Here is a 15,792-nt window from a genome sequence, read left to right on the forward strand (position 1 = left end):
CATATGAGTCAGTCAGAGTCAGTCAGTGTTTGTGAGTCAGTTTGTAAGTGTGTGTTTCACACAAGTCCTGTAACTGACATAGCTGTAATAACAGTCTGTCAAGTCTTAATTGTGTCTGTATATAACAGACTCTGTCTGTACTGAATCCTGTATTGAAAAACATAAAAAAAAATTCTGATAATAAAAACTCTTTTATATCTGTTAAAATCTTTTTCATGGTATCAGTCTTCTAAGGAAGATTTTGATTCTTTCGTTTTTCGATCCTAAAAGAAACCCTAAACATAATTTCCGCTGCTTCTACAATCTCTGATCATCTCTACAATTACTTCTAAAATTTATTCAAATCTTTTATACTTCTTTCTCAATAACACTGATATTTCTAAATCAAGAATTAGGTCTTCTTCATTCAATTTTTGCAAGATTTCTCAGAATCTTCATTGATTTCTTTTGACGTTTCTGAGTTCTTGTGATTTCTTTACAATGACTGGCAATAATTCTTCACTACCGTTTCAAAATATTACAAATTTTTTGTCTGTTCAACTCAGAGAAGATGGCTCAAACTATTTGATTTGGAAGAATCAATTTGAGTCGATTTTGATTACTACCGATCTGTTTGAGATGGTTGTTGGTAATAGTGCTCAACCCTTTGAAACAATTTATCTTGATGGTGATATTCTACCTAATCCTTTACTTCTTCATGGCGAGATGAACAGATTTTTCATGTCATGTTTGAATGCCACTTTGGATGAAACGATTTCACGGGGGATTATTGGTTTCTCAACTGCTCGACAGATTTGGGTTTATCTTGAAATGCGATTTATTCAAAAATTCTCTGCTAGGAAATCTTTGTTTCGCAGTCAACTACATGCTCTCAAGAGAAGTAATAAAAGTATCTCTACTTACATTGATGAGTTAAAAGTTATTACTGATTCACTAGCATCTACAGGACAAACAGTTGATGAATCTGATGTAGTAATGTATGCCTTGATGGGTTAGGTAAAGAGTATAGGAAATTTGTTATATCTGCTCAGAATAGAGAAACTGCTTTTTCTCTTACTGAAGTTATGTCAAGACTCTTACATCATGAACAGTGGCTTAAGGCAGAAGAGGCTGAAACTACATCTGTTATTGACTCTCAACTTATTATGCAAAGAATAATAATACATCTACATCAAGATCCAAGTATGATAATAGGAATACCAATACTGCGACTGATTTCAGTCAGGTTGATTGTCAGATTTGTAAAAAAAAAGGTCATACTGCAAATAGATGTCACTTTAGGTAATTCCTAATAAGGTTATTGCTTCTACATATACTTTTGCACCTTCATCATCTACTTCTGCTGGTTCTGGAGCATCTACTACCTTATAACAAGCTTTTGTTGTAATTCATATTAACTCTGCAGAGGTTACTAATTCAGATCCCAATATAGCATCAGTTTGGTTACTTGACTCAGGTGCCACTAATCATTTAACCAAGGATGCTCATTTGTTTAATACATCTGATAAAGTAATGGTGGGTGATGGTACTTTGCTACCAATTTAAAAGACAGGATAGTTCTTGATACGAATACCAGTCAATTTCATTTAGATGATGTTTTATATGTGCATACTATCAAGAAGAATTTACTATTCGTAGCAAAGTTCACAAAGGATAACAAAGTATTCTCCTGAACACTTTGTCACATCTCACACTATCCAAAGATAATGTCTAGCTTTAGGATATCTATTAGACGCAAGGTTCATTCTTTCTTTTTTTTTGCAATTCCATGCTATAACTACTTTCGTGTCAAATTGCGAAATAATCACATCAGTCTAATCTGCTCAAATCAGAATTGGATGAACATGGAAAACAAGAGAGGAACACACGATCTTTTATCAGATAGAAAAGAATTAAGATTGAAAACAATTGTCCAGGCGCAAAAATCTCTCTCTCTCTCTCTCCAAACAGCATCACCCCCTTTGTATACCGTGACAAGGTTGTGCCTACTAGTGATAACAATTTTTAATTTTTGTTACATTTATTGATTCAGTTGTTTCCTATATAAAGCGCTATTTACTTCGACTGAACAGATTCAACAACTCAAAATCACAAACTAAATCTTGAAACAACAGCACTAATATAATATATACGGAGAACGAAGAGCTAGATACATTTCCTAGAAGGCTAGGAGCCAAGGACTACTGGGAAAGTTCCATGTTTCCCTCTATATTTCATGCATATACTTCTCAGACTAACTAAAGTAAATCACAAATAAGAAATAAACATAGCAGTAAAAAGATGTAAGAGTAACTCATAAACATATAATATCAGCACCTATTAAAAATTGATTAGATTCAGAAAATATTCCTTGTTACCTAATCCCAAAATGTTTAAAATCTAAAATGAAGGTGATTATGAATACACTTACCTAGAGATCTCTTACTCCATTCTGCGGCTTCTTCAGTTTATTATTGTTTTCTCCTCCTCACTTGAACATGCTCTTTCACTAGATTCTTTTTTTTTTTTGCACCCGTTTCTCCTAATTCATTTAATGAAACTAAAGTATTCTTGTGAGGGATTGCCTTACTAATAAACTTTCCAAAACTCACATCCATTTTGGCAGATGATGTTTCCAGATCTTAACCATAAATTTTGTGCTGCTCATAGCATAGAAGCCTACAACTCTTCATAATCCCAAGCGGCTGCGGTATTGAACTGTCAAAATTAAACTCTTTACTCCAGATCAAGTCATCATTATCTTCATTCTTCTTCAATAAACATACATCAACACCACTTGGATAATGATAATAAGTAAAGATTAGAAAACCACCTAAAACCCCTACATATCGACAATGAGTTCCTATCAAGCGGGTTGGCAAAGGAAGTTCACTACATTTTTCATCAGCTAAATGGAAAGCACAAATAGTTTCATCTAAGTTCACCCAATGAAGAGATACATTTGGAAACACATCAGTATATAGTGGAACATATTTCATGTCTACCGTTCCCGAATTTCTCCATCCGATACTGCTACCAAGAGTGTATACCTGAACAATTCCTGCACTGGGGTCTCTCTCGGTGTTATAGATTCTAACAACCTTGTACTCATTTGTTGATGGAATGTAACCAAATCCAGTTAACAAGTCTAGTATGCCTTTCCCTTCAAATTTTGGAAGGATAATATATTCTCTGGTAGCAGGATTACAGATATAAACATCATCTTCTCCAAAGGATTCATTGAAGAAAATTAATCCATTACATGATCCAACAAATGAATAAATACTACGCTTAAGTAAAGGTTTTAAATCCATCCTGTTTTTTTTTTATTAAAGGGTGTCTCATGACAATTCTCATTATACTCAGTATAGTAAAATTCATTAAACCCTTCTTCATAACAATAGAAAATGAAACTCAACTTACCAGAATCATCAGTAGAATCAAGATAATTCAAGTGCATCTGAGAGAATAATGGATGATGAACAACATCTCTCCATAGCTTATAGACCAATTTGCAGCGCAGGAAAAATTTTGTGGGCAAACGAATTCGAATTTCTAACACAATATCTTTTGGTAGAATATTAAACCTCCCCATCATGAAAAACACTTTGCTCAGAGAGAAGGAAATTAATTCAAATAGCAGAAGAGAGAGCATAAATTGAATCACAGTTTCTTTGTTCTACAGTTTATAGGAGAAATAGGGTTTGATTTTGAAGATCAGAGAGTGGTTTCGCAGTGAAAAATTGAGATGGGTCTTCTTCATTTGGTTTGGTTTTGGTCCTTGGATGCTAAAGAAAAGAGGATTTACAAACTGATAATGACATGATGAAATTTTTATTTGGTTAGTGAGGGTTTAGCCGTTTAGGTAAGCAGACGTTTATTATGAACTGTGCAAATCAATTGGTAAATGAGAGTGAGACTTGAAACCTAGACGAGTCAAAGTGAGTTAAAAAGAAATAAAACGACCAATTGTAAGAAGAGTCATTGTGAGTTAGTAAAGAAAATAAGGAGACTAGTTATAAGAAGAGACACTAAGGCCGGTTCCTATAGGGATGGCTAACCCACCCATATGCATATATCTAACCATCCCGCGCGAGTTAGTTTACCTATACTAAGAGGCTGGTGGTCTGAGATAACCGAAGTGTATGGGCTTCTCCCTAAAGCTGTTCAACAGTCCGTGCGAGTTATAATAGAACGTTGGTGGAACACTACGAATACGTTCTTTTGCAAGGATTTCGAGTGTGGTAAGTTATATTTTTCATTCAATAGTTTAATTTTTAGTTTAAATACAAATTTGATTTCTAGAGATTCAATTTTTAGTTTGATTCAAATTTTAATTATATATATAGACTTTAGTTTTATGGCTATGTTGTTTCTAGGGTTCACACCGTTAGATTTGTATATTTTGACGGGAATAAAATGTGAGGTTGATGTATACTACAATTTAACCAATTAAAGTAGACATCGGAAGGAAGATGGAAACAACTAATTCCCTTGTACATAAATGATACCAAAGGAAATCCAGACTCCAGAATATTACACTCATATGGATTAAGAGTGTCTGAGTAGAAGGCTTTTTTGAACCTTTATGCTGCAAAAATGGATAATAGTATAGTTGACGATTATCCTGATCTTGAACGTATATTTGTGTTATGGGTGTTAGGCCAAGTTATGTTCCCCGATGCTATCTCAGTGGCATTAATTGGTTTTCTCAAGTATTTAGAAGATTTAACTAAAGCGCCAAATTATAGTTGGGGTTCTGCAATTTTAGCTGAGTTATACTTTAGTCTCGGTGAGTGCTCATGTAGGAACAAGGATAGGTTGAATGGATTTTGGATCGTATTGGAGGTAAGAACTACAATCTCTTTCTATTAATTAATTCATTATCAAGTTAATTGTTAAACCCGTGGTGAATGTACTAACACAACAATATTCGTCAATGTTATTTAAATTATTGGTGGTATACTTACTTCAGAGTCTGCGAACCTGATCTTCACGAAAACCGAATAATTTTTCTAGTCGTTTAGAAGTACAAAGTTGATAATTGGGTTGGTCAAATAAATGATGGTCAAAATATCGTTGTTGTTCAGAGGATGCAGCAACTGTGTAAAACTAGTATTAACATTAACTCAATATCGTATACTTCTTTTGACGAGTACAATGAACCAATAACACAAATAATGCTACAGTTAAGCCTCAAGCGAGTTGTGTTTGACGGTCATATTATGGGTCATGGTATTTGGTACTACATAGAAAGATATATGTTTCAACTACAAGACATAAAGGTAAAAGCAATTAAACCGTTTCCAAATTCAATAATCTCACAGGATGATTGGATAAAGATGATAAATAATGGAAAATCTTGGGAAGAAGCTGAATATTTGATCCAAACCCCAGATGATGATTTTGATTACTATAGTTGGTACCAAAAGGTATGCAAGCACAAAACTTGGGTAGTGTTGATTTTCCAGCAATTGGCAATTTGCTACTTACGGATCTTCCTAACCTCCTGAAAAAGCGGGGTCTAATAACACCAACCAATATTTCCCTTAGAAATCTGTATGGACTAAATCCGAAATAATTTCTAGAGAATCAACTAGACAGTCATACTCAATCTAGGTAAAAGTATCTCAAGGAGTTAATATCTCTCTCTTGTTTTGATTTACTCGAGCTAATAGAAATCAGCGAGTCTTTAATCAAACACAAGGAATAACTTGGATGGTACCAAAGACCAATATCCAAGGATCAATCAATGACAATCAACAACCAAAGGTTGGATTACTCTAATTGATGATCTAGCACACAACCTGTATTATTTCAATTATAAAGATAAAACAATATAATGCGAAAATTGAAATAACACAGACACCAGAAATTTTTTTAACGAGGAAACCGAAAATGCAGAAAAACCCCGGGACCTAGTCCAGATTGAACACACACTGTATTAAGCCTCTACAGACACTAGCCTAATCCAAGCTAACTTCGGACTGGACTGTAGTTGAACCCCAATCAGTCTCCCACTGATCTAAGGTACAGTTGTACTCCATATGCCTCTGATGCCAGCAGGATACTGCGCACTTGATTCCCTTAGCTGATCTCACCCACAACTAAGAGTTGCTACGACCCAAAATCACAGGTTTTGACAATAAATAAATCTGTCTCACACAGACAAGTCTATCAAAGGATCAATCTGTCTCCCACAGAAAAACCCTAAAGTTTTTGTTCCGTCTTTTGATAATAATCAAGGTGAACAGGAACCAATTGATAATCCGGTCTTATATTCCCGAAGAACATCCTAGATAAATCAATCACCTCACAAAAATCTTAATCGTATGGTAGCGAAACAAGATGTTCACAAACAATGAGAAGAAGATGTTTGTGTCTACTTTTTATATCTTGCATGTCGGAGATATTAATCTCAAGCCAATCAATCTGATTGTACTCGTACAATAGAAGATGCAAGATCAGATCACACAACTACGATAAAATTAATATCGGTATGGCTTCACAATCCCAATGAAGTCTTTAAGTTGTTAAACTGGTTTTAGAAGAAGAAAACCAAAGTTTAAAGGAGAAATGACTCTAGCACGCAAACTAGTATCACACGTGAGGTGTGGGGATTAGTTTTGCAGAGTTGCTAGATGTCCCCTTATATAGTCTTCAAATCACGGTTTCGCCTTGGTCACAAAGCAAACAATATCCACCGTTTGATGAAAACCTGATTTAGATTCAAGATAATATTTCTCAACCGTTAGATCAAAAACTTAGTTTGTTATACACAAATGAAATGCACGTTTCTAGGTTTGTTAACCGTACCCAAACGTGTACATTGTTGGTTTAACAATAGTTAACCAAAAGGATAGCCATATGAGTATTTCATACCAATCATATTCATCTTCACCATAACTAGTTCAAATGACTCAAATGAACTAGTTAGAGCGTCGTTCAATTGCAAGGAAATCTTATTTACACTAGTGGAAAATCAAAAAAATAAGTCTGTCAGAAAGAGCCTTACATTCGTCAAATACAACTGTTTCTTTGTAGTCTTATTTCTCAAAACGACTGCGATTGGGAGCCTTGAATCTGTTAGAAAACAACTTCCTCGATCAGTCTGAATTTACCTGCTGGTAGAATTAGACGTTTATATAGAACATATTTTATAAAAAATAATGGAATTCATTCAGCTGAATCTAAAATCTGAATCACGTTTAAAGTAATATTAATTTCAAAACTGTATAATCAAAAACTTAAATTGATGGTAACTTTAAACTGAATTTGTGCTAAAAAGTGCTAACAGTTTACAACATCGACTATCTAAAATACTTCAAGTTCCTGTCTTAAATTTATGTTTTTATTACAAGCTTAGCTACCGAAAAACTTCAACAAGAAATTGAAGGCAAGACTTCACCATCTATGCCTTCATTTACTGAAGACACTGGAGAAGGTATCAAGAAGACTTCACAATCTATGCCTTCATTCACTAAAGACACAGGCCATCAACGAGAAAGTTTGGCAGGACATCAAAATCATAAAGGCCATGCAGCACTTGTGGCAGCAATCATCTTTTAGGTTTTGCTGCTGAATTACATATAATAGATTGAGCACAAAACCTTCATGAAAGAACAAAAGGAAATGAAGATAAACTAAAGAGCATTGCCCACAAAAAGAAGAATCTAACGCTATCAGATGGGGACAATAATTAATGCTTCGAATAGAACACCACATCCCTTCAATTCTAGCATCACAGAGTCAGGTTCCTCGAATTTAGGGCATATACCTAAGTTATGAGACCGAATACCAACCTATAATAGCAAACAAAACAAAAATCTGGTTCGTTAGTAGATCCAAAACAGACAACAACAATTGCACAAAGAGATATCAGATAGTACACTTTATTGAAACAAGACACACGAAGAAATAAAACTAGGGATGTGCTGCTGAATTCATGTTCAGCAAGTACCAAAAAATCAACCTAGTTCACAAACCTCGCAGTTGTCGAGGGCCAGAGGGCCAGTGACTTGAGCACCGGGCAACCACCCTCATCACTAAAAACTTCACAAACAAAATTCATCAGAGCTTCGCAACCAGTAAGGTCAACTTAAGGCAAACAATTGCATTTAAACACCAGGGTTCCTGCTTTTGCAGCACCAACTTTTGTACAGCTAGAAAACCACAACTTCTGAGCCCAAACTTTCTAAAACTTCGTAAGAGGAGAACATAAGAAATATGGTAGCTTACACCAGACGAACCTGGAGCGCGTTTGATGTAACGTTGATGCAATGATGAGCGGCGCAATTGGAAATGGTAATAGATGAATGCAGAGCAGCAGAGGTGCTCATAAACTCAAATCAGCAAATCTGTAGGGAAGACATGGATGTTCAGGAAAGGGAACGGGAAAGAACCTCTAGCAAAATGGAGGAAATGGAAGTAAGAATCTTACTTTCGGCAATGCACTAGTCTGATAGTATGCAAGTGAGGTAGGTATAGTGAGACACTGCTGCCAATTATGACATTCGATAACTCTTTTGACTGTCCACCTATAAGAAGAAGGCTGCTTCCCTACTTGATTTGCAAAGGCATTACAGAATTGAGGAGCAACGGTTAAATTATTAGATGCAAAACTGATGTAGCGGAAGCGTATGTTTTGGATCAAAGATCCGATAAAAGGTAGAAACTAGTGTGAGATCAATAGATTCACAAAAGTAATAACAAAATAAAGATAATAAAAATAAAAGATAAGTTTGATATTAATCAAATAATAATATTGGCTGTAGAATTGTGTATATCTGTTATGCCTATGCATTCTTATATAGGCTTTAAGGATTCTAAATATAATTAGGATTAGAAAAGGAAACCACACCTAACTAGGAAACACGCTAGAACTAGGAAAGAAGTCCTAAATAGAGAAATAGACTAAATCTAGTAAAAGGAAATCCTTATAATAGGAAATAGAAAACTTGTGTGTAGGATGTCCTACATCAGGCCCCCCTTCTTGAAAAGAACTCGACCACGAGTTTGATATAGAGAAACAAGCGTTCTTCCCAGGGTCGTACGGTCGGAAACGTCGACGGAGACGATCATCAATCGGGTACCTGGAGCCCGTTGTAGAAGGACAAACTCTTTTCCCAGGGTCATACGGTCTAAAACGACGACGAAAATCATTAGCTATTAAATACTTCTCGCTGCCAGCTTCTGAAAACTTTCGTGTGAATAATTGAAATTTTGAAGCAGCTTTGCCGAAACGTCTATCCTTCCTCCTCTTAATACCTTCCTTATAATGAGGGTCCAAGAGTTCACAAGGCCCCCATTTTGTTGTTCGTACGTGAGTTGGCAATGTAGGATTTTCTTTTATCTCCAATTCTTCACACAGATATTCCGACCAACTCAAACTGTGAGTTAAAAATTCAAAAATCTCTTTTGGTTTATAGTGCTTCTCTATTACAGTTGTCAGATAGTCTCCATCTTTGATAAGCACGTGAAACAATGCTGAATGTGATTTGAGAATGATTAGTTTGGTGTCCTTATGGCACATAACATTTTTAAAATCAACTGAAAATGGCGAGAAGTGCACCATCCAAAATTCAACTGTCACATCATCATATTCCCATCCATTCATCTTAGTATCGGCAACTCCATTCATACAAACGAACTGATTGTGATAATAATCCAGATCCTTCGAGACAGTGGAGGCCCCCGTATGAGTTGTAGCTAAGTAATTCGCTACTTCTTGAATAATGAGACGCGGAGTCCGATTCTTAATTTTCAAAGCATCAACTACCTTAAGTCCGAAAACTTGAGCCGTATGTTGTAAGAGCAATCTAATTGCTTGTGAAGAAAATGTTCTGTCATCATCATCCACGATCTCAATAAAGCTCCAGGATTCAGTATTCGCTTCACACAAAACTTGTTCCCAGGCACATTTGGTATACCAATATTGCCAGCTTTCCATATAATATCTCGTTATCCAGACTACACAAACCAACTTAGGCAGACAAGACAACGAAGTATTAATGGTGTTAGATAAGGATATCTCATTCCAGGAATCTGCCGTAGTAGATAAACCAGTAAGTCTTAGTGTTCCTGCAAAACTTTGATTTATCTTATGAAAACTAACACGAATAACCCAAGGAGGTTCTCGTGGAATCTCATAATCCTGGTTAGGAACACCATGATGAATTTCTTTCACCTCCAATAAATCACAAAAATACTTCGACCAATTCAATATAACGATCATTGGATTACTTGGATCACGTACCTTTTGTACATCTACAAAACATTCTCTTTGTTTTATATGCAAATCTGAAGCTTCAGAAACTCTTTTCCCCCTAAGGTCAGGGCCAAGCACATTCTTGCACACATGGCAAGATGAAAGTTTCCTGCCAGTAGCTCCGTAGGTACTTCCATTGGTACATATAAGAACAAGCGGTATGTCGATAACCCTTGTATGATCCAATACCAGTACTCGCAGATCACAATTTAAATTATGACCAATCAAAATAGTCCCTCGTGACATTAGACTTTTCATTGAATTCTGTACACCTGCCAATCGATAAGTAATTCCTTCCAACTTTACTTCAGTACACATCAGAACCCGTAAAATAAGAACGTCTATACCCGCTTCAGATACTGTCAACATTTTAGTAGAAATACCGAAGTCTTCCCCGCTGTAAAGCAAAGAATCACGTTTCAACCTTGCAACAGTTATACCAAGGAGGTCAATGGCCAAACTACCGGTTTCATCAGTGAGATGGCTCTTAAGAGCAGCTACCTTGATTAGTTGGCAGTCAATCCTTGTGTCGGTAATATGCGGCTCAGTGAAGGGTTTCTGCATCCGATTAGTGAACGTTTCCTGGGTGTGTCTTCCTGCTATTGGATGAGCACTAATATAAGAAGCAAATCTCATTACAGTCGTCTGCCCATACGGTCTAGTAGACTGAATAAAAACGTCTGGCGGGTTTTCAATAAACCTAGCTGCCATCATAAGCTTCTCCATTGTTTTTCCATAAAGTATAAGGTAAATGCCGCTAGATCCTTCCTTGAATCTTTCCATCCAGAGATTAACATTTCTGAGATGTGTACCTGCTACTAATATCATCTGGAAACCTTCAGATAAACCTTTCGCCATGATTATTGTTGCAGGGCATAGAGCGCACTGAGCAGTAGCGTCTCTTTTAATTGTTTTTCTCCTTAAGAATTTACACGGCACAAGCCACGGAGGCTTTCGTGGGATATCAAAATATTAGCTGAGAACACCCTGAAGACTTGAATAAACTTCCTGACATACCTTTGAAATTTCAAAGGTCTTAGATGAAGCTTCATAACCATTCGGCCAGTTTGAAGAGTTCAAATAAGAGCTAGATTTTAAATCAGTAACCAAGTGCAAGTATCCGGCTGAGAGGGGTTTTACTTGTATAAGCCTGTTAGTATTACCAGCAAATATTGAATCCTTACTCAGGTAGATAGTTAAAACTTCCGAGAAGCACGAATAAGCGGAAACATGCTTCTTCAGAACACCAAAATCCCTTGTCGGAGGAGCACGATCAGTGAAACCGTTATCATCGGCTATTTGAAACTTATTAGCTGTGCCAATCCAATACACTTCATAACTGATCAGGTCACCATCCTTAGAAATCCCAAGTACTGAGCACAGAAAACCAGAATTTCTTTTCTCTTGTACAGCTCGAAGTCGTCAACCATGGTATCCTGCGAAATCAGTCTGGAGATAGACTGTTGCCTTGGAATCAGTCCAAGTGATTTATAAGAAGGAACATGCCCGCTATCTTTTGAAGGACTCACATTCAAATCTAGTAAGTACTGCGAGCGTCCATCCCAACGAACGATGTACTTTGACTCCTTCTGTGACTTGAATTGTTTAGGCCAATGAGCAGGAAAATTCAGAAACTTCACATAACAACTGAGGTTATTGAAGCTTGGCTTTGGCATAACTAGATCGATGGGAGTATTAGAAACATCAAATATCTCAGAATATTGAGGTAGATTCTTGACGTCGTTATCCGGTTTCTCTTGAATATGCACATTCTTAGGGATAAAAACAGAAGTGACTGGAACAGAAAAATCAGATGATCGTGGGTGCTCGATTTCAACAACACTAGAACTTCTCTTCATTGTCGTTATCTTCTTCTTCTTCTTCTTCTTCTTCTTCTTCTTCTTCTTCTTCTAAGATAGGCACTTGGGAATCTAGCGCTAGTGTAGGATCTTCAAAATATATCTTCTCTCGGAAACAGGCAAGTATCTCATCGAATTCTTTCCAAAAATCTGAGTTTTCTTTTTCGGTCCAACGTCGTAATGGTGTTGGTTCATGTAATCCCATTAAACGATGTATTCTGTTGCCTTGACGAAAATCAAAACTATGCAAATTTTCATTATAAACAACACCTAAACTCGAAAACCAAGGCTCGCCTAATATCACATGAAAATTTTCTCTACAAGATAGTTCACAATAAGCAAAACTGCTATACTTACCGTTGTTGAAGGTAAATTCAATAGGACCGCCAAATAAATCCCATTGGCCGTAGTGCCTTTTCTTGAAGTAATTTGCTGCCCCAATAGATATATAGTTTTTCGGACTTGATGGATCAATGATAAAGTTGGTGATCATTCCATCTACTCTGAATCTAGTACGAAATTCCTTTTCCATAATGAAAATTTTGAAAATTAAGGCACTCGATGGAGGCTCTTAACTGTGGATAAAACGCAAAGCCAAGAAACTCAATAATAGAGAATCTCAACTGTGGCTCTGATGCCACTTGACGTAGCGGAAGCGTATGCTTTGGATCAAAGATCCGATAAAAGGTAGAAACTAGTGTGAGATCAATAGATTCACAAAAGTAATAACAAAATAAAAGATAAGTTTGATATTAATCAAATAATAATATTGGTTGTAGAATTGTGTATATCTGTTATGCCTATGCCTTCTTATATAGGTTTTAAGGATTCTAAATATAATTAGGACTAGAAAAGGAAATCACACCAAACTAGGAAACACACTAGAACTAGGAAAGAAATCCTAAATAAAGAAATAGACTAAAGCTAGTAAAAGGAAATTCTTATAATAGGAAATAGAAAACTTGTGTGTAGGATGTCCTACATCAAAAACCAACAACACTATGGATTAGGGAAGCAACACATCTTCCGTAGAAGTGTTGAAATGCTTACCAGGTTGTAACCCGCTATAGCAGGTAAAGCTTCCTGAGCGCTGTTGTCAACTAGCTGACCAGATACTTGATGAATTTGTAGTTTGAATCTCGACAACGTCAGCGATCTAAGATCAAGTGCCTGAAATAGTAACTCATTCTTTTTATCCAGACTCGCCACTATAATGAACGCTAACGAACAAATAAAGGCATCCGATTCAAAATGTTTATAGAAGAGAGGTCAAACATTATTAGAACGTCCAGGTATTTGATAGAAACAACAATAATCGAGTATTAAGATTAATATTGTTGTATTTGCTCGTGAAGTGAAATAGCGTAGTTCTTAGTTGACCCTTGCTATTTTGTAGCACTTCTCTTCAATTGGGATGAACATAACAACCTCTTATTCTACTTGCTGGAGTGAACCATCAGAAGTTTGTAGACAGAAATAAGACTTTATAGCCTAAGGATCAGAACCATCAGTAAGATATTAAATAAAAACAATAGCACAACACACTATGACAGAGACAAAAGGGGAAAGAACAAAGTAAGAATCATGTCAAGAGATGGCAATAACATATTTGTATATCAATTAGTCAGGTTGCATACAGTACTTCACAATGACAGAAGCTATTAGGACTTCACAATGTGTATAGGTATACAAAGTGTATATATAACAAGACACAAATGCATATAGAGTAGCATATATAAAGAGATATTCGTAAGGTCAGAGAGCTTACAAAGATGAGGATGTAAGCTAAACTGAAATATTATCCCAACCTGAACCTACACATACATGAAAACACAGGTTTTCAAACTCCATATTATAGTTCTATTAAGGCTTCCAGTGGAAATTCAACTAGCTATTTTGAATAAGTATTAGAACAGAGTAAGTATCCCCACCTAGCAGGAAGTAATTGTGCAAGCTGCTATAAAAAGAATTTCATTTTGTTGCAGGGTTTCACAAATAAGTATTAGAAATCAGGGATAACAAGCACTTCAAAGCATTAACCTTACCTGCAAATCCAAATCAAAAGCTATTAACATATGCACAACATGTGAAATTCAGATACCGTGAAAAGGCTTCAATGATAAATTGATGCAAGCATACTTAAAGCAAGCAATTCGTGTTGAAAAAAAGTTAGTCATTCGGTCACATATAATAGTTCATTGAAATTTGAATATTTGCACAATATACCATCCAAAGAAAACTAACCTTTGCAGGTAGTGATTGAATGAAAACATTGAGGTCTGCACAATGTTCATCACAAAGCCAAATATGTTGATCATATGATACTCTTCCTCGCCAGCTGGTAATGCAAATGATAGTTAGTCATAACTGAACTAGGACCACCGATATGTAATTCAAGAACATTTTAAACTTTGAACAAGTACGTTTGAGATAGTAATTACTAAATCCTACAATACGAACTTATACTGTAGATCGATATCAATGAAAATATTATGTCCATCAAAACTTTAAATAACTCGAAAACCAAGTTAAGACATATCCTTTACCAGATTAAAATGTGAAGGACAAACAAACTAATCCACAGAAGCTGAGGTCGACTCCCTTGTTAATAAACCCATTGTAGTAATCAGCGCACCAATCCAAACCCCTGAAAAGTAAACCAAGATCCGTCAACTCAGTTGAGACGACAAATCCAATAAAACAAAATCAAATTCAGAAAACATCATCAATGAATCGGGAGAAGCGAATCTGACCTACATCTACTCAGCATACAATTTCTTGAGCAACTATTCTTGCCCCATATTCTCCATAGCCATGTTCATGCAGATATGTTGCAGCGACAAAATCAATGAAGTATAAATTACAGTTACAAACAAATCTGAAACTTAAAAAAATAGGGTTTTGATTTTGTGTTTCTTACCCTGCAATTAGCTATTGGTACATGAAATACTGATAGTTACCCATAACACAATGAAATCCAACACCAGTTAGGGTTTTCCTTTTGTGTTCTTAATCAATTGACGACCTTGAATAGATCTGGAATTGAACGATTATAGGGGTTTTGAAATTGGAAAAGTTTGGGTTTTTAAAGAGATGAGAGATCACGAGGAGATGAAGTAAAGATTTTATTTAAAGATGGTGAACATAGTTCAGAAGATGGGGTTTTTCGATTTGAAGGTGAGAAAGAAACTCTTGCAGTTATAATGTGGTTTTGTGCAGGAGATGAAGTATATGAAGAAAAGGATTCGATTTCTCTTGTTGATTCATCTTTTTTATCATTTAGAGAGGAGGAGGAGATGAAGATGGAGAGAGGCTAGTGTTTGCGTTCTGTAAGGAAAAAAGAAAAGAAAAGAAAAGATACTGAGATTTGTTTGTGATAAATAAGAGAGAAAAGATAGAAACGAGGCAGGTTTTTTCTAGATTTTTTTATAGAAACTAGTCTCTCAGAGCATCCACAGTGGGCGAGTATAACCAAAAATTTGGGATGAGATCGTAACACAGTGGGACGGAGTAAAGATCAAATCCCAACCAAAGATCAAATCCCAACCAAATATGGTCGCGACCAAATCCCAAATTGTAATATAGTCGGGCGTAAATTTAAAGTACGCTTGTTGCTGGGCGTAAATTTAAAGTACGCTTGTTAACGGGCGTAAACCAAATCTACGTATGTTGGTGGGGCGGAATTTA

General features: G+C 35.9%; 2 protein-coding genes across 23 annotated transcripts; both read right to left on the minus strand.

The window, feature by feature from the left end:
• Positions 1 to 2,621: 2,621 nt before the first annotated feature.
• LOC113305212 (F-box protein At3g07870-like) lies at positions 2,622 to 3,293 on the minus strand. The gene has a single exon (XM_026554297.1). The coding sequence runs from the start codon at positions 3,291 to 3,293 to the stop codon at positions 2,622 to 2,624; it is 672 nt and encodes a 223-aa protein (XP_026410082.1).
• Positions 3,294 to 7,242: 3,949 nt separating this feature from the next.
• LOC113304433 lies at positions 7,243 to 15,464 on the minus strand. Of its 22 annotated transcripts, XR_003338202.1 has the most exons (10): positions 14,859 to 15,464; positions 14,652 to 14,752; positions 14,350 to 14,443; positions 14,037 to 14,150; positions 13,874 to 13,919; positions 13,156 to 13,275; positions 8,420 to 8,541; positions 8,229 to 8,336; positions 7,965 to 8,031; positions 7,243 to 7,781 (listed from the first exon to the last, which is right to left on the minus strand). XR_003338202.1 is itself a non-coding variant. In XM_026553543.1 (7 exons), exon 7 carries the CDS (start codon positions 11,102 to 11,104, stop codon positions 8,876 to 8,878), a length of 2,229 nt encoding a protein of 742 aa, XP_026409328.1. In that variant the 5' UTR covers positions 11,105 to 12,680; positions 13,156 to 13,275; positions 13,874 to 13,919; positions 14,037 to 14,150; positions 14,350 to 14,443; positions 14,652 to 14,752; positions 14,859 to 15,464; the 3' UTR covers positions 8,700 to 8,875. The 22 variants fall into 22 exon arrangements, 13 of the variants coding, with proteins under 13 accessions (XP_026409328.1, XP_026409332.1, XP_026409322.1 ...); XR_003338201.1 differs by having other exon boundaries at positions 7,965 to 8,024; positions 8,420 to 8,538; positions 13,156 to 13,919; XR_003338199.1 differs by having other exon boundaries at positions 8,420 to 8,538; positions 13,156 to 13,919.
• Positions 15,465 to 15,792: the final 328 nt, after the last annotated feature.

The sequence above is a fragment of the Papaver somniferum genome, chromosome 8 (genome assembly GCF_003573695.1).
Source record: "Papaver somniferum cultivar HN1 chromosome 8, ASM357369v1, whole genome shotgun sequence".
NCBI classification, from domain to species: domain Eukaryota; kingdom Viridiplantae; phylum Streptophyta; class Magnoliopsida; order Ranunculales; family Papaveraceae; genus Papaver; species Papaver somniferum.